General features: G+C 42.2%; 1 protein-coding gene across 4 annotated transcripts in view; it reads left to right on the top strand.

Moving 5' to 3' along the window:
- Positions 1-23,066, top strand: part of RNGTT (RNA guanylyltransferase and 5'-phosphatase) — a 375,566-nt gene that overhangs the window by 11,766 nt on the left and 340,734 nt on the right. For 3 of the 4 annotated variants that reach the window (XM_019537737.1, XM_019537735.1, XM_019537734.1), the window contains exons 2-4: positions 8,983-9,092; positions 20,476-20,579; positions 20,682-20,770. In XM_019537737.1, the coding sequence (XP_019393282.1) occupies positions 8,983-9,092; positions 20,476-20,579; positions 20,682-20,770 (303 nt within the window). Of the gene's footprint in view, positions 1-8,982; positions 9,093-12,344; positions 12,486-20,475; positions 20,580-20,681; positions 20,771-23,066 lie in introns of those variants that run through there. The other variant, XM_019537736.1, reaches the window with a different exon arrangement.

Genomic DNA, 23,066 nt, shown 5'->3' with positions numbered 1-23,066 from the left:
TCTAGAAACATTTTGTAGCAAACCAACATAAACTAACTTTAAAATGTTGACTTTTAGAACTGTAGTTTGCAGTATAAACTTTATACACTACATAATGATTCGCTTGACAGCAAAGTCACTATAAAACTCAATATTCAACTTGTTTTGCAAAAATTAAGCCAACAAAGTGAGAAAAAACAGCAAAGTCATAATTTTGGTTTCAAAATAAATCTGAGAGAAATGCAGGTCAAGATGTAAAAATTACAAATGAAAAATGTTGAAGTACAGTTTGTAGTAGTAGAAGCTATTGTAATAATAATAAATTATTTAAACTTTAGTGTAGCAAGTGGGTGAGTAGAAAGTTTTTCTTGACAACAAGCAACATTTCCACTTTTTCACACATCAGGTGGTTCCTCTTCTCATCCACAACATGTAAAGATGTGCTGATCAGCTGTTTGCTCTCAACACTGCTGCAGGGGGCAGAGAGAAACTTCCATGTAGCTTCAGCCAAAATGGGGAAATTGGCCTTTGCTGCTCTTCTAGTATTTCAGTTTTTCAGCACTTATTGGGAGTGTGGGCTCTCTCAAATAGCATTGTTTCTGAACTGTTACGCTGTTTCTACCCCAGAGGTACTTTCATTCAATATCTCATCATACATTGAACACAGGGAGCTCAGTTTTGTAGTGCTGTCACCTGCTGATTTCATTGTGGTGGGTTCTGTCAGTTCTGTGTCATTCCTACCGACTTGCATTTTTTCCAGGTGTGTTGCCAACATTTCCGTAGCCAGCAGCTTTTTGCTGTCAGTAAAGTACCTGTCCCTGTATCTTGGATCCAGTAGCGTTGCAGTGCTGTAGAGAGGTTCTGATTCAATTTCAGCGAAGCGCGTTTCCATGGCTTCCAGCAAAGTAACTTCCATAGTTTTAATTCCATGGTCTGAGTTTGTAACTTTGCTCAAAAGCCTTTTAAGGCCACAGTGGTTGGGATGACATCAGAAGTAGAGGCTGAGGATGAACTCAGTTCACGTCATAGTTCTTCAAAAGATGCTAGAATTTTTATTATTGGGGGGAGCAACTTTAATTGTGGGAGCATCTTCTTTCAAAAGATGCTAGCACTTTAATTACCGCTACTTTTTTCCATCAACCCCCCACTGATGTACAGTGAGAGTTGCAGGGATTTAATAGTCAGCTGCGCATATATATATATATATATATATATATACTCCAAGTGCACGTTTCTGCTTCAAAAGGCTTTGCAGCATGTAGTAAGCACTGTTACGCCTTGTCTGTATGTCCTGCTGTAACCTTGTGGAAGGAATTCCAAGCTCAGTCTGCACCCTTTGAAGATGAAAATAGGCCAATGGAGAGTGTTTGAAATGCCCATTGATTTTTCATCCAATAGCCAATACATCAGACACAGTGCACTGTGATAACACTCCTTTGTTATCACAACGACTTGGAGTGTATATGATACATAAGGTAAATTTGGCAAACCAGAGTCTTGCATCACCATTGCTGTTTCTTGTGTTATCTTAATAATTGCATGAACTTTTGTCTTTAGGATTTTCCATGCTGCAAACATCTTATCAAATGCCATTGAAAAAGCATCAGTTGTATGGGAACTGCTGGGCCTGTAGTATTGCCTTCTGTAAATTGTAGTTTACATCTGTCCACTGTACAGTTAATCTCAGCATTGACATAAGTAATGCATCAGAGCTCCAAATATCAGTTGTAAAGCTAAATGCTGATATCATCTTCAGCCAGCATCTGTATGCATTCTAAAACAGCACTGTACAGCTCAGGCAGCACAGTCTCTGCCATAAACTTTCTGCTGGGCAGCGTGTAATGAGGCTTCAGGCATTCAGTCAGACGGTGGAATCAGAGTATCTGAGAGCTGCTCTAATTAAAGTGCCCAGAGACCACGCAGCCCTGGGCAGTCTCAGGCTCGGGCAGCAGCATGCTTGCTTGTGCTCCAGCCAGGAGCGGGGGTGGGGTGGGGTGGAAGGACCCTGCTGCAAATGGGGAAGCGTGGATCGGGGAAAGACCCTGCTGCACCCAGCGTGGGGGAGGGGGCAGGGAAGGAAGCTTCTGCCTCTGCCATGGCCCCTCCAGGCTCTGCGCCCAGACATCGTGGGTTGAATTGTGCTTGCCTGGGCTTTTCCTTTTATCGGTGCAAATCCAATAACCAACCAATGTATTGGTGCACCTCTATTAAATATAATAAAACAGTATAATGATGAAGTAAGGGAATAAAATTAGGCACTTGCTGATGATTACTGAAGAATAATGCAATGTGTATGACTTCTGAAGAACAGTATCTGTGTGTGTGTGTGTGTGTGTGTGTGTGTGTGTGTATACATACATGTGCCATATGAACGTGTGTGTGTTTATAACAATCCCTGCATCCTCCCCCCAAAAACAAACAATATTTTAACAGCTTGTATGAAGTTTTTTCCTTGACTGGAACCAGGTACATACTAACATATAGTACTCCTTTAAAGTCTGAAGTGAGCTCTGGTGCTTGTTTTGCTCCTCAGGTTCAGATACTCAGAGGTCTTTAGGTGTCTAATTGCAGTCAATGAGAGTCATGTACCTACCTCTTTATCATGTTTTAATCCTTCCTCTTGTCTGTATATAGCAGAGCAAGAACTGATTAGAACGGGTTGTCATCTTGTGGCCCACAGGTCAGATTTGGCTGGCAAGTCTTGCACCAGGAAGTTGTCAGTACCTTCTATCCTATATTTACACAGTTGGAATGGGCCTGTGGGCAGCTCTTGGGCCCTGTCTGTCTGTGCCTATGCTGCATTAAGCCATGCAGATTATAAGCAGTGGCCAGGCTGATTCACGGGAGAAAAAGCTCACGCTGCAGTGAATTGAAGGCTGAGGACAGATGTGCTGCTTGATTTGGGCTTGGGTGTCTTATCCTGTGGCAACGCACAGCACAGGCAGCGTCTGTTTTAACTTGGGAGTTGTCATTTAAGCCACTTTTGATGGGAATCAGGATTCCTCAGCCATACATGAAGCCAGCATCATCCCATATAGCCCAACACATATTTTGGCTGTGGGTAAAAACAAACTAGAAACTTTATTCACAGGCTCAGGGCCCCCAGCTAGATCCTTCTGTTTGTGATTGAATCAAAACCAACTTGAGTTAAAACCAGTTTGCCGGGCTGTGAACTAGGAGTTGTGTTACCAGGAATAGCTGATAGGCAGCAGCGTAGCAGAAAGAAGGCCAGCTTGCTGAGTGGAACAGCAAGGCCAGTAAAAAAAAAGGAGAGAAAATCGTTAACACCCACAAAACAAAGTTTAGAAGTGATTATTTCCCTCTGTTTGGCACTGGTGAGGCCACATCTGGAGTACTGTGTCGAGTTTTGGGCCTCCCACTACTAAGGGATGTAGACAAATTGGAGAGAGTCCAATGGAGGGCAATGGAAATAGATGGCTGAAGCACGTGACTTTTGAGGAGAGGCTGAGGGAACTGGGCTTATTTCCAAGAGAAGACTGGGGGGGAAGGGGTGGAGATTAAATAACAACCTTCAACTACCTGAAGGGTGGTTACAAAGAAGATGGGGCTCGACTGTTTGTAGTGGTGGCAGATGACAAAACAAGAAGCAATGGTTTCACGTTGCAGCAAGGAAAGTTTAGGATGGATATGAGTAAAAACTTTCTCACTAGGAAGGTAGTAAAACACTTGAATCAGCTACTGAGAGAGGTTGTGGAATTACTTTCCTTAGTGGTTTTTAGATCCAGCTAAACAAATCGCTGGCTGTGATGATCTAGCTGGGGATGGTCCTTCTTTGAGCAGGGGGTGGACTAAAATGGCCTCTCGAAGTCCCTTCCAACCCTGATCTTCTATGATTCCAGTGGCAGGGGAGGTGGCCTCAAGGGACCTATTACCTGCCTCGTTCAGTTTATTCTCTGCCACAGCAGAGAAGACATCCTAAGAGTCCTAGTGGTTGCCTTTTTCTGTCTAATCCCTTCATAACTTCAGCTTATTATAGAGGAGATGTGAAGGTGCAGTCTACATTGGGGCCTTGGTTGCAAGTAATATCTTGCAGGAGCAAAAAGTTGCCAACTCTGAACTAGATTACATGTCAGTTTCACAATTGCTCCAATGTTCCCCTATAGTGTTGGTGAAAACTTCAGTTGGGTTGGTTTACTTTGTTACATTTGGAGAGAGTTTGTATAAGAGCAGGCAGGCATTGGCATTATTGACTGGGAAAGAGGGGCAAAAATCAGTAGCAGAGGGGTTAACCTAGAATTAGGAGGCTCTGTGCTGGGAAGAGGAAAAGAGGAAGAGTATTCCTCCTTCCTTCTGGCAGCTAGAGAAAGTTGATTGGGCACCTGCTGGCCAGACACTGTGAAAAATGGAACTCTTGAGTAAAATGCAACCATAGTACCTTGCATCTCAGCAGGCTCTATTGTCCTGTTTGTCAGCAGCTGAAACAGGTCCTTGGCTTCTCATCAGGGTGTTGCCTATGGACAGTGCCCAATCAGTTAGTCTAATTCTCTGGCTAAGTGGTTTCTGGTTAATTGTCCAAGTCCTGCAAATAAGGAAATGAGTGATTTTTGCTTTGGCAATGGGGATGACAGGTGAGGATAATGGTTACACAAGGTCTTTGGGTGCATATCTAATCTTACTAGATGTAAATAGTTGGTCTCATGAAAGATATCACATCTACCCAAAGAACCTTGTCTGCCTATATCCTTAGACCAACATGGCTACAACCAACAATCCTAAAGCATGGATGATAGTTACAGCACTTGAAAATATACCAGGTGTTTTGCAAAAGATGGAGAAGAAATGCCCTCGCACTAAGGAGTTTGCTTTAATGCAAAATGTAGCTCCCTTGTGGTAGTATCTGGAGAAGTAGATCTGGGAAAGGAGTTTACAAGTTACAGAAGTAGGAGAGAGAGGACACAACATGTTACGAGACGAAGGAGTGTGTAAGACTGGGGTAGGGTATAGTCTTGCATATTAAAAGGTGAGGAAATAGCACAGAGAACACCAGGGGAGAATGTGGTGTGACTGATGGGAAAGAAGAACAAGTGGAATGGAATTATGAAGGGAAAATATCTAATAAAATCAAGTGATACATTGAATTAAAACTTGAGATGCTTTCTAGTTGTTTGATAGCATGTTTAATTTAAATGGACTACCCAAACTCCATAGCTGTTTCTTTTGGTTGCAGAGGAATGGCTTTGGGAGAGCATGGTAGCACAGTTTTCATGTCAGGTAGTATGTTTAATGATGGCGCTGACTCATTGAAGAAATTTCCAAGTTCTTTGTCTAACTGACTTGCCTTTTGTTTTCGTCTCCTTTTCCTAAAAGTTATGTATTTTGTAAATGCATAAGATTGTGTGATAATTCCAGCATGCATTGAATCATAGTGCTAGTTTAATTTATACTGTTGTACATGGAAAAGGGCATGCAGCTTCTACTGGTATGTGACAAAAATACCTCCAGTGGTTATTTGCATAGTTTCTCTCTCAAAAACTTTGATATGCATAGACGTTAATGAGATGATATCCCTTTCTGGCTCCATAACTTGTGCCAGTGGATGTCTCTCCTTTTCTGAGGATTCCATACATGCACTCAATTGAAATACATATTTTTTTCTTTGAAGTAACAGAATTTAATGGTTTTATTATATGAACTGTCTTGATAAAGAAATAATATTTCAGGAAAACATGGGCGAGATCATTGGAACATCAAAGAACAGCATATACTCATTTGTATGAAACCACTCTAAAACTTTTCATGCTGTGTGAGAACAGATAGATGCTGTAGAGCCTGTTGCTCATGGCATGCATTACACACTTCAGTGATCATATAGAGTGGTTTGTATTCAACATATTTTCTCTTTCTCCATTCCGTTCAGCCTATCCTGCGGGCATGCTTGACCCCATGTAAATAAAAGCATTATGCACTTCTAAAGAGAAAACAAGTTTTATGAGGCAATATAAAATATTTTAAATTTAATTAGGTAAATTCTCCCCAGATGTGGTATACTATCTAGAGCAGTAGTTCTCAACTCGGATGCTGCATCATGAGCACTTCTGCCTCTGCTATGACCAGGGAAAAGTGCCCCATGTGCCTTGTGCACAGCCAGATGGAAAGAGCAGCAGTATGCTTGTGTGCTCATTCTGCATTAGGGTTTTCTGATGAAGCTAAAGCATGAAGGAGAGCCTGTTCATGCCACAGTCCTTCCTAGTCTGCCTTGTGCCCTCCAAGCTCCTCCTGAAGAGTCACCTAGGACAATTCTACCTGCCTTTTACATCTGTCCCTGGGAGATGCTGTGCAGGGTCATACTGGCAAGAGCTGTGGCAAAAGCAGTCTCCTGCAGGCTTCAGTTTTATCAGGTAATCCTAATGAAGCCGGATTGCAAGTATGTGCCTTAGCCCTTCCCAGTCTGGCTGTGGATAAGGCATGTGGGGCACTTTACCTGGTGGCAGCAGCATCCTGGTTAAGAAGCACTGAGGTAAGTTGAGCACTGTTAGAGGTGCTGCATTTTCTATTGTAAAAGTTTCAAGCTGGGAGGTGACAGGGTGTTGTTGACTTTTTCTTTTAGATAAATTATTAACTGCATTCTGGATTAGCAGCAGCGCTGGGAAAAAATGGTGACACCATACTACTTAACTAAATCTGAAAAACACTTTTCAGGCCAGCCTTTAATAGTCTTTTAGAAACGGTTTCTATAAGTAAGCCTTCTGTGTTCCACTCTAGATCAGTGGTTTTCACCTTTTTAGGTTCCAGGCATCCTTCCATAACTTGCTTGAATTTCTTTCTTCGGTGTATGCCACTTAAGTTGAGACCATACTTTCCTTCTCATCCTATCCTTTAAATCTATAAATAATAGAATATTAAATAAATAAATGTTGAAAATTGATGTAAATCTATCCCATCTGTTTCATTTTCCAATTTTTTCTCATCATCCATAGACAACTATGATTTACCATGACTATCTACTTGGTGTGTTACCCTTAGTATCAGCATCGTTGGGAGGTTTTTTACATCAGCCACGACATTAATGTGGCTGAGTACAATTGTTGAGTTAAGGTTTGGTCAAACATGCTTTTTCCCAGACTTTATGCCGCTTGGGTTTTTTGAGTGCAGTTTTCTAATAAGTGATGAGTTACCTCAGTATAATTTACAGCTTGTGTTTCTGCAGAAATTAAGCCTTTTCTTTTCCTGGCTATTTCATGGTTGTAGGAATGTGGTCACCAGGCAGTGGATCTTGGAATCTCTTGGAGTTGATCCAAAGCTGGGGTGGGGGGGGGCTAAGTGCCTGCATGCGAGGAGGGGAGGGGAGGGAAGGGGTGGGGGTTGATTGACCATGGTGAGGGACAGTGCCACAGAGGCAGGAGCAGGGGTAAGTTAAGTGGGTCTCTGGCCAGGTGGGACTTACCTGCTGTGGGGAGGTGTGCCTCCAAATAATTTTTTTTGCCTCTATCTGCACTCCCCCTTCCCTCCCCACAGACTTATCTGCTGGGTGGGGGAGGGGAGGGTGCATAGTAGATCTTGGGTTGCTTTTAAATGCCAAAGGTGGCCTGCTTAAAAAGGTTGGAGACCACTGTTGTAGGATATGCACAAGCAAAGAGTTTGGGTGCTGATTTTTCTGCCAATTCAAAATTAACTTGACTTTTTACATGTTATATCAGTACCTAGAAATGAAAATTATAAGAATTACTTGGCTGTAGTACTTATGTTAAAAAATATTCATTTTATGCCCCTAGACACTTTTTAAAATATTTTTTTCTTTTTTAATATTTTAAAATGCATTTCTTAAATACACATGACTTTTTAAGGATCAGCTGGGGCCAGCTTTCTTGATTATTTCCCCCCCGCCCCCTTTTTTTTTTCTGTATTTCCAAACTGGGATTTATGTAATGTATTTTCGTACTTTAGCATAATTAAACAATTGCTACTTCATACAGATCCTTATATTATCTGAAATCTACTAAAACTTTAAAAAGACAAATGCTAGTAATCTTTTATGAAAGCCATGATAGTCCTGCTGGGCCTGAATGAACAATAAAGTAAAGCACTTACAAATTTAAAAAAAATAAGGCTCCAGGCAGTGGTTGTTGACACTTATTAAAAAGAGGCTTTTGTTAAGTCCTGAACTTACTGAAAAGTAAATCTTTTCAAAATTAGGAACATTAGGTAAGGATGTTGAAAGTTGCTATTCCATAATGTTTGTGGGAAGATCTCTTCTACAGTGAAGTTCTATAATTTAAAGAGCGGATAGTAAATGGATACTTAATGCTGTCTTACTCTACTACAGCTGCCTTTGGCATATTATGCACAGGGGAACAATTGAAACTGACACTTATAAACTGACAGTTGAAAATCATATCTTTTTGCTGACTGTGCTGAATGTAAAGGCTCTGGTTATTTGCTTTAAATTGTAGTTAATAGGCTTAAATCAAACTAAGAGGCAGTCAGATACTTCAGAACATACTAATCTAACACTTTTTATTGAAATTCTATATGAGCTTAACTAAAAAATAATGTAATTTTTATGATATGTTATCACTGGAGTGCCCCAAGGGTTAACAAGGACCAACAGTCATAAATTCCTCCAAGACTGTTTTAGGCTGGACATAAGGAAAAATTTCTTTACTGTCCAAGCCCCCAAGACCTGGAATAGACTACCTCCGGTGGTGCAGGCACCTACTCTGGACTCATTCAAGAAACGTTTGGATGCTTATCTTGCTGGGATCCTTTGACCCTAGCTGACTTCCTGCCCCTGGGACAGGGGGGGGTTGGACTTGATGATCTTCAAGGTTCGTTCCAGCCCTAACATCTATGAAATCTGTAATTAAAAGCTAAATAATGCCAAGTAAGCAGCTTTACCTGTATCTCTCCTGAGCTTGTTTTTAAGTAAAGGTGGACTTAAGCTACAAGTAGAACATATTTAAAATCATTGTATTGCACTGTGCACATGTATAGATAAATGTCTGTATATTTAAATATACTATGACATTTTATTTTGTTTTGCAGGAAAATTTTTACCTCTAAAGACAATGTTAGGACCAAGATATGATGATCAAGTTGCTGAAGAAAATCGTTTCCATCCCAGTATGCTGTCCAATTATTTAAAGAGTCTGAAGGTAAACTTAATTTTATAAATACATCCTACCACTTAAGTGCAACAGTTTTTAATCTTACTGTGTTAATGTATTTTCATTTGTGTATTTAGCATTCCCTTATCTTTTTCTTTTCTTCATTTTTATAAAGAAAATATAATAGTTGGCTTCTCTCAGGATATTGGTAGAAATGTTTTGTCTTGTTAACCTAATATTACAAAAATTTCTGGGGCTAAATGGTTTCACTAGCAAAACTGTGAACTTCCTTTCTTGTGTATGCCCTTTAGTGAACATTAGCTTTATTGTCAGCTGAAGACCATTTAAGTTTTGCATATAAAATTGTGTGTGTTCTTTTTTGCTGAGTGCTCTTAAATGAAGAATAAAAGGCATTTGGGATCTATTTAGTGTACAGGCAACCCCTGCTTACCATGGTTTTGCTATAGTGCTCATTTAAAAATACCTGTCTGGTTTCACTTAATGCTCAGCGGTTTCGTTATAACGCTCAGCACAGGGGATGGGAAGAAGCAGTGACGGCAGTGCTGGAGGTAGTGGTGTCGAGTGAAGCAGTGAGTGGTAGCCAGTGAGGCCCAGGGTGGGGTGGCAGAATTCCAGGGTCCACTCTAGCACATGGTGCTGCAGCGGGTGGGGAGAAGCAGTGATGAGAAGGAGCAGGCTGGGGGCTGGGCAGCACAAACATGGAGTCTGGGCTGGTGGGGCCCAGGGCATGGTAGCAGGAGCCTGGGGTCCACCCTGGCACATGGTGCTGGAGCAGCCAGCGGGTAGGGAGGAGTAGCAGTGGCAGCGAGAAGGGGTGGCAGGACATGAGCACAGGGCCCAGGCCGGAGCCCAGGGCTACAAGAGCACAGGGCCTGAGGCCAGGGCTGGTGCAAGCCAGTGCTCAAGGACATGTGTGCAGTGTCCCAGGCCACAGTAGAGCCAAGCCTGCAGAGCCCTGCCGTCCCCGGCCTGCAGCCCGTGACCTGTTTCACTCCGGTCATGAACTCACTTGTCGGAGCCCTGCTGCTTGCTGTTGATCCCTGGGTGGGCAGGTTCCCTAACTCAAGCCCTACAGGCGGGGCACCTGGGGCCATACTGGTGGCCTGTGGGTGCAGGCTGGCAGGGGCCATCACAGCAGCAAAACAGTGAGGCCGGGAGGAGGAGCCAGTGTCTTCCCTGGTGGGGCCCACGCAGTGCCTTGCTGAGAGTGGCAGGGCCAGGGCTGGCAGGAGTGCAGGAACCAATTATATTTATTTACTTTAAACCCTATGGGAAAATCAGTTTCACTTAATGCTGTTTCGCTTGGTGCTCGGTTTTTCCGGAACCAGTTGAGAGCAGTAAGCGGGAGTTGCCTGTACAGACTGATTGTAACAACTAATATCAAAGGATACCAATACAAGCTGTTAAGATGCACCTGTTGTGTCTGCATGACTAGTGATACAGGTGTAGCAAAATGATTCTGTTTGTTTTTTGGCTTTGCTTCATCCAGGCTCAGTTAAAGTGATTTTTAGCTAATTTGTATCTCCACAGGGTCATGCAGATGTCACTGTTAGCTTGTCATAGCTGCCATGCATTTCCGGATCAGCCACCCCCATCAACAGCTGCTTCTAAAGCAGCTAAATACACGTTTGTCCATACTCACTAAAAACGAAGTAGCTTTGCTCTTGCTCAGTGATAAGAATTGGATTAGAAGGAATTCTAAGTTCTTGCCCCTGTTCTGGGAACCACTTATGTGTTTTGAATTAAAGTAATTGGGTAAAATGCATGAGCAGTAACTGAAATCCAGAACTCCTCTCTTCCAGGTGAGAGAAGGCTTTGGAAAATGGATTCTCCAGTGGTAAAGAGAATTTGTCATATACAGTTGTTAACTGACTCGAGTCCACTGAAAAATTTGTACTCTGGATAACTGATTCACAGTTGATGCTCGGTTTCTGCCTGTCCCTACAGGCTTTCATGTCCATGTGGTTACCCCAGATATGCTTGAGAAGTTTTGGGAGAAATTGATCATTCTGGGTGGGGTTTTTCTGGGGGTTTTTTAAGTGGCAAAATGCTGTTGCTACTGTAGATACTTAGCCATAGTGATTAAAAGAAAGTGATAAGATGCTTTCTGACTAGGACTAAGAAGAATTTTTTCATGTGACCAGTTAGTCCATAATGACTCACTGCAGGGTTTCTTGTCTTCTTCTCTGAAGTATTTTGTAGCAGTTCCTGACAGGTAGGAAATTGGACTATATGGGGAAAATTGTACCACTGTCTGAAACGGTATTGTAACTCCTTTCTTGTGATACTACATAATATTTCTCAGTAACAGACTGGTGAAACAAGACCTCCTCAAGAACAGTCCTTTGATGCATTGTGAGGCTGTTAATAGACGTGCTGACACAGCCATTTTAAAGTCTCTGTGGGCACGTGTGATAAATGGAGGATAGTATCCACAAAGTAGATGAAGACTGTAATGTTAACATAGTTAGAGTATTAGGTGACTAATATGCACAAGTAATGCTATTTCTTTTGCGTTAGCAGCTCTGCATCAATGGTTTGCATTACAAACTTCACTGGCAAAGATCTTTACACTCAATCACAAGTTTCTCAACCATTTAAAATGCACTTCCATCTTAGTAGCATCATATGGAGTGAACTGCACATGGCTGACTGAAGATGCTGTGATTAGGTGAAATGATGCCATACCTGCTGGAACCAGCAATTCCCACGATAGACAAAAGAACCTGAGCTATGAAGGCACATGTTCAGCAACAGTGGAGGCCAAACTTTATGGCTGGCATATCACAAATTAGCCCTTCACCTCCCCCTCCCCCAGTGCCAATTTTGTTCCCTTCTCCTGCTTTTCAGAATCTGCTTTTCTGCTTTCTGTTCTGTACTCTGTGCTCCCTGCCCTATTGCTCTGCTTTATGCTTCCTGATCTGCTTTCTGCTACTTGTTGTTTGCCGCGCACACCACAGGCTGCCTCCGCCACTTGTGGCTCTCATGCCGCATGTTGACCACCCCGGTTCTAGAATATATTTCATACATGCTGAACTCTGGTCAGTTGGTGACGAACTGGATCCAGAGTTCATGCCAGCACTCCCTGGCTTTTATGGTAGTTCAGCGAACAAATCAAAATCTTTGGGCTAGAGGCAGGTAAATTAAAATAGTGAATTTTTGAGTTAACTGTGAGGAAACATTTAAACCTTCTTTGAGCTTAGTATTTTGATAGTAAATCATTTTCTTATTGTCTATAAATCTTTGCCATAAAAACTCTCTTAATGGCATTGTAGAAGTTGGAGATTATTGGCAGTTCTGATAAGAATTTTTGAGGCTTCTGATTTCTAGGAAGAAATGGGAGTCACTTTGGGATTTTGAAACCCAGGAATTTTTAAAATTCAAGTGGGGATGGACCTCTTTGTTTCCTTTCACTTCTGGGTAAGGATAAAGTGGAACCTTTTGTATTATAGAGGTTGTTTGAACATCTTGTTTGTTTACCACATGATAATTATCCAGTTGCCTCACTACATCTGGCTATGAGAGGTGTAAGCTCATTTACTTGCATTTCTGCTAAAATGATCAGTGATGTAGCAGTTAAGTGGTATATAGTTTATCACCTTTAAAACACAATACATTTCAACAGTTCATGCTTCTCAGAGCTATTATTTTAAGTTGCCTGTAGCTGTTATTTCAAGTTTATCTTTGTAATCCTTGCATCAGACACCACTTAGCTTCAGGTGCAGACAGTCCAGTTGGAAAATGGCATTTAATTAAAATATGTTAACTAATTTACTTTTTTTAATGGCTTTTTTTCCCCTTAGGATAGGAAAATCCTAGAAATGTTAAACTTAAGCCTTTGTTTAAAGTACAAAGTTAGGTTCTAGAGTCCACCTATAGGAAATGCAAAGAAGGTCAGTTAAGTGGCTGCATAATCTCGGAGCTGATCGGCAAAATGGGAGAACTTTTCAAGTGTGTGTTTTGGTCATCAAAAAAGTAAAGCTGCAGAAATGACATGTAATATAGGAATTGTAAGGTGGGTTGAATTGAGAAGGGAACAGTCAGGCTGGTAGTAGGTTACTAGTGGAGTCCCTAAATGGTCGATCTTGGAACGGACTTATTTTTTGTGCCAAAGTCATTAATGAAGATATTTAAAAAGTGCTGCTGAAACTTATGGATGACACAGTGTTTGGACCTTTTTTCCATACAGGAGAGACTTGGATTGTTATGCAGAAGTGACTAGATAACCTGGAGGACTAGACTAATAGAAATGGGATGAAATTCAGCACAAGGTCATACACTCAAAGGACTGAGAGCCAAAATTCTTGTTACATGCTTGGGGGCTTGCTAAGTAGGAAGCAAAACTTTGAGTATTAGATCACAGGATGACTAGGAAGCAACAATGTGGAATGGCTGGGGAAAAAGGCCAATGCCAATCCTCAAATGGCTAAGGTGAGGAGGTGCTAATGTCACTGTAGAAGACCTCATGCAGATTACTACACATAGGTCCAGTCACTCATGTTTTTGAAAGATAAGCTCAGGCTGGAATGAGTTGAGAGAAAGGCTTCTAAGATGATCAGGGGAATGGAGAGCCTATATTGTAAGAGGAGATTAAAACAGGTTTTCTTGTTTAACCTTGTAAAACAAATGCTGAGTGAGGATGTGATTGCTGTCTATAAATCCAGCTGGGCCAAACCCCAGGGACGGGGAATAGCTACATCAACAAAAGGATAGTGTTAGCACAAAAAGAAATGGACATGCTGTCACCACAAATAAGGTTTTTTTAAAGCTGGAAATTAGGTAGGTTCATAACCCTTAGTGAAGTTCTGGAATAGGAGTGGGTTGAAGGCAAGAAACTTGGCTAGTTTCAAGACTGAGGTAGAATATTGTGTTGAAGAGAAAATATGATGTCATGTCCTGGTAGCATCAGGGTACTATTATTGATGACCTATAGGGTCTCTTCTAGTTCTGTATTTCTATTTTTATAATTAAACTTACAAACTTTAAAAATTTTACTGAGAAATGATCCAATTCAGCTATCAAATTGCTTACTCTCCAAATGTTTGTCATGTGAAATCTTTGTGTCTAGCACTTAACCATGGTAATAGTGTCCTTTTAATAGGTTTGAACCAAGTGTTTGTAGCATAAATATGTACTGAAAAAATGCACAGAGTTCAGGTTTCATAACAAATAAATATTGTTATACACATTGAAGTAAGACAGCACTTTTCAGGGTTCAGTTTCAAATGTAAAACACATGAAGGCTGAGGAAAAAATGCAGGAAATTAAACTGTTCTTGCTTTGTATTAGATGGCCAACTCACCAGAACTGCTGTTGCTTCATGATCCTGCTGTATTATCTGAATTGTAAATGAAGTCTTCTATGCAAGTGTATGTGCATGTATGAAGTATGTATAACTAAGTGGGGAAAAGTCCAGATCCTTCCCTGCAAAGGACCTGGATATGCAAAGAAAATAAATAGCAGTCAGGTAACTGTAGGTCTTTTTGTCATATTGGTTTTGTATGCCTGTTTATGGAATTGTTGCTCTTGATGTTGAGCTTTGGAATATTTGAAGAGTAGATACTTCAGAGATGCATTTGAGAGTAGAGAAAGTGAGGAATTGCTCAGTCTCCTTCCAGCTTCTTCTGGTTTTTCATTCCACAGTGAACTTAGGATGTAGTGTCCTTGGTGCTTCTCTTAGTTACGTATTCTCTTCTTTCCCCTTTTCTTCAGCCCTCTTTGGAGTTGTATTTTTGTTCTTTTATTTGATAGAATATAGGTACCCCTAGTGCAGAGCAGATAGTTCCCTTGCTTAGGCGCTAGTGATTAGGGAGGCTTTTCATGCTCGGGTAAATAAATCAACTAGTCTTTAATACGTACATTAATTTGGATAGCATTTTGCCTAAGAAAAAGATCTTCTGCCTGGTGTAAATGATATGCCAGGATTTTATCCAGTCCATTGACAAAATTCCTAGATCTAGATCTTTGTGGATTGACCTTGTGGTGCTGCTTACTTGGGTGAACTAGGGGTAGCCTGGTGCCCACTGGAAGTGGGACAAAGGTGTTCAGATCCATCTATGATTGTATCATTCAGTACAATCTAGTACTGTAACTCTGAACCAATGACTTAGAGCAATTCGGAGCCTGACGTAAGTGTTATTAAGGTCTTTAGTGCTAAGGTTCTCTAGTTGAAGTGGGTCCCTGCCCAGATCAAGTGACTGCTGAATCCAGAGATCCATGAGAGTTAGAGTAGTTTGGTGGTGGTGGTGGTCTAGCACCCCTGGCTTGGGTGAATGGTTTGTCAAAATGGTTCAGTGCCTCAAAGCAGTGGGCAGGTCTCCTCCAGGCTTGCCTGGCCTTGCTGACTTCAGTGTTGGTCCTGTTTCTCTGTCTCCTAGAGAACTGTCTGCTGATGGCCAGATTGGTGAAGTTGTCCATGGTTCCTGGCCGGAACTCTAAGAGGTGCTGTGATTCTGCCCCTGGCTGCCTTCTCAGTAATACTAGCACTGCTTACAGTTTTATCTGCTCTATGATAGGGCATATCTGTTCATTGGGAAAGGGGGATCTTAAGGGACATCTCTGAATTTCAAAACCCTTTGGCATTGATACTTTCTGAAGATCCTTTTCTGGTTCTTGAGCTAGGTGGATCTACTTGATAGGGCCCAGTTGGTGCCACACCACTTATAATTTCTGGAAATCACTAAAACTCTTAATTTTGTCATTTCTACATTTCCACGTAGGGTCCAAAAAAGGTTTGACATGTTAGCTGAGAGAGTCCCCAAATAGCTTGTATGTACTGTGTTGCATGATCAGTGGATTTGCATGCTTTTCCTGCTTGAGCAGTGTGTGTGGGGGGGGCGAGGGGGGGAAGTGCAAGCTGCTAGTGGAACCATGATAGTGTCTTGGCTGTAGAGGTTTTGTTGTTGTCATATAGAATTTCCTTGTGCTGCCTCTTTGATACCAAAACCTGCTTTACACAAGTAACTGATGACTGATGGGCTCTCATCCTTTATTCGGATGTGATTGACTGCCTGTTGTGTCCGTCAGTGTTCTTTTTTTTTTTTAGCCTTTTCCAGACTTCATCAGCTGTTATCCCTAGTCAGATGCTGGAAAAGCACTTGTAAGTTCTGGAATTTTTGGCTGGTGGCACCACTTATTTGCTCTTGTTGTGTAGTAGTGTTCTTTATTTCAGATGAGAATTACTACCTGAAAGATTGTTTTATCTTCTCATAGAGTAAATTCCTGTTTTATTACATCCCTCCTAAAAGCAGGCCTCTTCCTGATCACTGATAAGACAGACATCTCTATAGGATGACTCTCCAGAAACATGTCTGGGGTGAAAAAGAAACCTGTTTTCCTTAAGATGGGGAGGATGGTGGGGGATAGGTATTAAAGTATTTGTAATTTTCTCTGCTTTCAGTCCACAGTAGTGTATACATGTGTTTCTTGTCTGTGCAGAGCTCCAAGGATATGTTCACCTGTACCCAAAATGAGTAAGTCCTGAGACTCAAAAATGTTATAATTTCCATCTGAAGGGCAGGTTTGCTACCAGCTTAACTTGAGTGTAACATAGACTGTCCTTTTTTTTTAATGCTACTTGAGCCACTTTTATGTTTTAACTAATTTTTAAGATGGCATAATGCAGAAGACAAAAGGGTGGTACATACTGCTTCAGGAGTTCCCTTCTCATTTCTCTTATGACCTATATCAGTGATTCTCAAGAAGGGTGCTCTGTTAGGTGTGCAGACTTCTACACATGATTCACAAGATAAACCTATCCATAGTGTCAGAAACCTGATCTGTTGTGGTCTTTGAGTTCTTTGCACTGGAAGAACTACTTCATTATTTTTCCATAATCAAAAAGAGTGAAAGGGACGAACTGGCCTTTTTTCAAGATGTGCCTTAAATGTGAAAAGGTTGAGAACCACTTATCTATGGTAGTGGTCCCAGATGGTAGGCTGTGATGCTCACTTTTGTTTAGTTCAGGAGAAATAGATTGCAATAATTTCTAATATTTTCTTGACTTGTCATCCAGAGCTGATGCTAATTTCGGCAGTTCATCAAACATTTTTCACCTTCTGTAGGTTGTACAGGTTTTAAGTCTTCTATGAATGGGAATGTGTAGAGGTAAGTCCAAGAAGAAAGGATATGCAACTATGCACTACCTGGTTTGAGTGATTGCATATTTAGATTCCTTATCCGGCTTCTCCACTTGTATGGAATCTTGGGTAAATAAGATTCTGAATGAAGGAAAGAAACAACGGGTGGTTGGTTGGTGAGTTTTTCCCCCCTTTCTTTTTGGTACCTTATTTCATTAAGGGGAAGACTGGGGAAATTGGGAGGTCTTGAGTGGAGTTCCCCAGGGCTTTGTCCTGAGTCTCGTATTGTTTTAATGTCTTTATTAATGATTTGGATAACAAGACTGAGTGCATATTTAGTACACTTTAGATTGGGGTGAGCAACTATTTTGGCTGTAGGGCCAGGAGTTTTAGTGAGCTGTTGCAGGCCAGGTCAGCATCTCCCCCCTTCCCCTCTGTCCGAGCTACAGCTCACCAAAACTCCCTAAGTGGCCCCTGTGTGCAGCTGGCCAGCTGGGATGGGGCCATGGGTGGGTGGGGATAGGGCCAGGGCTGAGATTAGGATCCCAGGGCTGTGATCATGGCTGTCCCGGCCCTGTGCTATCTGCTGCCTGCACGGCCCTGTGGTGGGCATAGGCTTCATGAGCAGGGGCATGCAGGGAGTGGATCGTGGCTCTGTCCTGGGCCCTGACCCCATGCTGTTACTGCTCAGTGATCCTAGGGTCTCTATGGAGACCAGTTGGGACCTGCATGGGGAGTTGGATAGGCAAGTAGAGCTGGGTCCAGGATCTTGGAGTGGTGACAGCGCAGAGCCACGGCCCACTGCAGAGCCATGATTGACTCCCTGTTTGCTCCTGCCCATGGAACCTGTGCCTGTTGCAGGGGCGTGCAAGCATCATATCACAGCTCTGCCCTAGGCCCCGGCCCCATGCTGTCACCGCTTCATGATCCCAGTCCCGGCCCCGCCTGCCTGTCCTGCTCCTGGATGATGCTTCCTGCCTGCCTGCAGCCCCATCCCAGCCACCTGGCTGGATGGCAGTAGCAGCTAGAAGGAGCCACTGTTGGGGCTTTGGGGAAATGGAGTCTGGCTGCTGCACCATCCTAGCTCCGCTATGCGCCTAGGAGTGGTGGGACTGGATGTGCATGTCATGGCTGTTCCCCCATGCCAGGGCCAGGTGGGGCCAAGGGACCCACTGTGGGCCAGACAAAATGCCTTTGTGGGCTGGGTTTGGGCTGCAGGTTGAATTTTGCCCACCCCAACTTTAGATGATACAAAGTTGGATGAAATTGCATTCACTCTGGAGAGCAGGACTTGGATTCAGAATGACCTGGATAGACTGGAGAAATGGTCCAGAATCAGTTTAAGTTCAAAGTTTGAGATGAAGTAATTGTCTGTACAAATACAGACTGGGGAATGATTGGCTAGGCTGCAGTACTGCTGAGAAGGACTTGGGGGGTTACAGTATAGCGGGATGGACAAAATATGGTTTGTAGGCCGGATTTGGCTAGCCAACAGGTTTGGTCCAGCCAGGTGGGCGGCCGCAAACTAATGGGATCTGGCTCCTGGTTGGCCGGTGGCTCCAGCCACTGTGTGGCCCCAGGTGGGCAGGAGAGCAGCAATGCTTCCACCTAGCAGCATCAGGCATTGGCTCTGGACTGGGTTGGGGCTGCTGCTATAGCGGGCAGGTGGCAGCATCAGTTGTGGTTGCTGCCAGTAGGTTCAGGAGCCCAGATGGAGAACCTGTCCGCAGCGTCCGTGGCAGCATCACCCATGGAGGCCACTGGCAGGTTGTGTGTCTAGGCTTCTGAAACTATTGGAAGCGTCTACAGCTGTCACTGCCCTCTGTGGTGAACTACAGCTGTGGCAGATTCTGGAAGGAAGGGGAGAGGAGGGAGGGTGATGGATGTGGCCCTCAACAGGTCCCCAAAACTCATTAAGTGGCTCTTCAGCTGAAATAATTGCCCACCGTTGCAGTAACCCATAGGCAGAATATGAGCCAAATGTATGCACTTGTTGCAAAAAAGACCATTGGCATATTGGATTGTATTTGCTGCAGTCTCTCTTGGAAATCAAGTGATTCTCCCCCTCTCTTCAGTGCAGGCAAAACCATATTAAGAGTACTTGGTTCTGGTTTGGGCCCCATGCTTCAAGGATGGGGACAGACTGGAAAGAATACATTGGAGAGGAGTAAAAATGGTTAGAGGCCTGAGAAGCATGACCTACAAAGAAAGACTGAAAGAAATAGGGTTATTTAGTCGGGAGGGGAGAAGACTGAGGGAGGATTTGGTAACGCACTTCAAATACCTGAAGAGCAGTTACTCAGAGGATAGAGATGAGCTTTTCTCTGTGGCTGTAGGGAACACAACTTGGAGCAATGGCCTTGAATTGCAGCAGGGTAAATTTAGGTTTGAGACTAGGAGGCACTGGCTGACTGTGAGGATGGTCAGGCATTGGAACAGGCTACCTAGAGAAGTTGTGAAATCTCCATCCCTGGAAGTTTTCAAGAGCAGGTTAGACAGATGCTTGTCTGGGATGGTTTAATTATGGGTGATCCTTCCTTGAGCAGGGGGCTGGACTAGGATGACCTCATGAGGTCCCTTCCAGTCCTGTTTCCCTATGGTACTAGGGGAAGGCTGAGTAACCTGGATGTTTGCTACTCTGTTTGTAGCTGGTTAGCAGTGGCATTTGTTCCACAAGTGTAAATGTGCATAGGTGGTGGTCTTCAAGAGCCACTGTGGTTTTTAGAGATAAATGACTGTTCTTTTTTGAGTAGAGAGGTTATAACAGGATTTGAGGCAAAGGATTCTTGACACTGAACTGACCTAATTCTCATCAGTAAAAGTCTTCTAAGCATCACCAGAGAGGAGGGAAGCCTTTAAGGCTGGGAGCTTCTTTCTCCTTTGCTTTGACCATACTCTGCAGTAATGTTCTGCTATGGCTCAGGTAGTATGCAAGAGAGAGAGCAGCCTGATTCCAATGCAGAAATGCTGTAAGAGGCCAGATGAGTTTGTGGGTAAAGATTTGGGTATAGATATGGGCAAGGAGCTGCTTTAATTAAAGCACTGCCTCCCCGTTCCCACTTTTACGTGTAAAAGTGCCCTTCATGTCTGTCCATGCCTGTTGCGATTCATTTTTGTAGGGTTTGAAATTCTGCATTGCTTGATGCTACAAATGTAATGTCTGTCCATGATCATAGGTTTTTCTGGAAAGAAACAATATTGAAAAATTGCTTATCAACCTTAGCATGAAATCAGTTTTATTTTGAACGTTGTTATAGCTAACTGTAATCATTTTTGTTGTTGATTTTTGAAAGAAATGTAATTTCTTTTTTTCTCTCCCTTTTTTTTTAAAGGTGAAAATGGGTTTGTTGGTAGACTTGACAAACACCACTAGATTCTATGATAGAAATGATATAGAGAAAGAAGGGATCAAATACATAAAACTTCAGTGTAAAGGGTAAGCTCATTGCAACTGTATTAATATTTGATTTTTAAGTGAAAAGACTACTGAAATTAATTTTCCTTTTGTTTTGTTCCTAACTTTTTCTCATGTTTTCAGGCATGAAGAATGCCCTACACCTGAGAACACAAAAACATTTATCCGTGTATGTGAGCATTTCAGTGAAAAGAATCCTTCAGAGCTTATAGGTGTGTATTTACCTTCTTTATTTTGCTTCTTCATTGTCTTTTTTTTCTGTTATCAGGTGTGGCTAATCTCCCTGGTTCTAGGATTGAACTAAATAAATGTCTACACCACAGTATTTGTGCGTACGGCTTTAGTGTAATCATGGCCTAAAATAACACTCTTACCGTTCACTGATACTAGTCTCATATGGCTGTATATATTAGAATCTAAATGTAATTAGCTACCTTACCCGGTCATGTATACAACAGCTTAAGTTGTCCATAGATTCTCCAGTTGTCGATGTTTGGAGTTTTCCTCAACTTCCATGGAAGCAAGTGAGTAATTAGGGCAAGGACTGTTATTTCTGGCCCTAAATCTGCTGTGACATTTAATAAACAAGAAGTGCTATAGTGTTTAAGGCCATGTTGGGATTTATAAAGATCCTCTAGGAATTCGTAGATTGTAAGGGGCTGGAAGGGACCTTGCAAGATCATCAGGTCCAGCCTCCTTGCACTAGGCAGGAAAGACAACTGGGGTATAGATTCATAGGTTGTAAGATTCAGAAGCAACTAACAGCACCGTTTGTGTTACAGTACAGATCTGGTCCCTGCAATGGTTTTTCAGGTTATTTCAGATGTCAAGGCACAGCTCTTGCCGCCAGCCTCCCTAGACCATTTACAGTACAAATGGAGATTGCTTCCGTCTCCAATACTTACTTCTGCCTTTCCTCTCTCTTCCTCCCAGCTCCATTACCAGATCACCAGATACTTTTTTTATTCCCTTCTCAGCCAATGTTTTGATCTACCTTTGGAAAGGGAGAGGAAAGAGGCTCTACAAAACAAGGGAGCAAATATTTACATTTACAGGAAAAGAATCTGTTTCAGGGACAGGAGCAACAGAGCATGGAGGTCGGGTCTCCGTTTGTCTGCGTGAACTCTTTTCCTTTTGGATTCTTTATTTTACCCACGATGTGGAGAGCAATGCCCGCTCTGCAAGCTGGAGTTGGCTGAGTAACTTCCTTGGCTGAGCAAACTCCAGTTCCTCTGGAAAAGGTTAATTCTGGGTCTTTTAGTTTGTTCCTCAAATTCATTTTAATACGGCATTATTACTAATGTTTTGATTTGGCAATTGAGTTCCCTTGATATACTGGACTGTAAACTATTAATAGAAACTTGATTGGTTTTCTTTTGAGACATGTACAAAACAGCCATATGAACGTTGTCAATTTAGCTTTTTCCAAAATTAGTGGCTTTTAATTTTGCTCTAAATAATTGTGTTTTTACATATGAACATTCATGTACAAGTCTCCAGTCTTTCCAAAATAAAACCTATTACAAATAAATATTAATGGCCAACCTGTGTTCCAACAGTTAAGCTTGGTTTTGTCTGAAGTATCATCATCACTAAAATTTTACAGGGTAAACTAATCCCACAGTGTCTGCATCTAAGTAGTTGCCTTCAGTGGGGTTTTTAATATGTGTAACTTAAAGGATCTTGGCAAATAATGAGCTTGTACAGATATAAGAATAAGGTTCAGCTCTTTTTATCACTGCTTGGTATACATAATTCTGACCTAAGAACATTCTGCTTATCTAATTCTTTTTTAGAACACAAATGTACTAAAGTATGGCTGTGGGGGAGATGCGCACTAGTTTAATGCATTAAATAGTTTTACTGGATTTTGACTTGGGTTTACATGATGGCTTATCAAAACAAAGCTTTTGTATTCTGGTACAAAAAGTGACAATTTAAAATGAGACTGCCCACCCTTAACATGGTTGTAGAGGTGCATTTATATTTATGTAGCTTATCACCATAAACATATAACACTGCAGTAATTGTACATAAATCCACCTGAAGAATCACAGTCGCATTAAGCCATATTAAAGATGCATTTCTTATTTTATTTGGGAATTGTTTATTTGTGATAGCATTTTTCAATTTAGTAGGATGACCTGTTTTTCTTTGCTTGGGGGAGAGTGTCTTATACCCAGATTACAGCAAGAGTTTTATGATATGGAAAAACAAAGGGATTAGAAGCAGATTGAATTAACTGTCAGAGTGAAAGCTTGCAGTTGCATTAAACTATATATCTTGACTTCAAAAAAGTCTTCAATCTGGTATCCCATCATCACCTCTTGGCAAAACTGGCCAATTGTGGCCTTGGGTCCACCACAATCTGCTGGCTGGGAAATTGGCTCCGTGGTCGGACCCAGAGGGTAGTAATTGATGGAAGTCCATCATCATGGTGCCCTGTGACCAGTGGGGTCCCCCAAGGCTCTGTCCTTGGACCCATATTGTTCAACATCTTCATTAATG

Source organism: Crocodylus porosus, unplaced genomic scaffold (genome assembly GCF_001723895.1).
Source record: "Crocodylus porosus isolate Cpor-Errol unplaced genomic scaffold, CroPor_comp1, whole genome shotgun sequence".
NCBI lineage: Eukaryota > Metazoa > Chordata > Crocodylia > Crocodylidae > Crocodylus > Crocodylus porosus.
The sequence above is the reverse complement of the archived record's forward strand: the minus strand, read 5'-3'. Positions and strand labels throughout refer to the sequence as shown.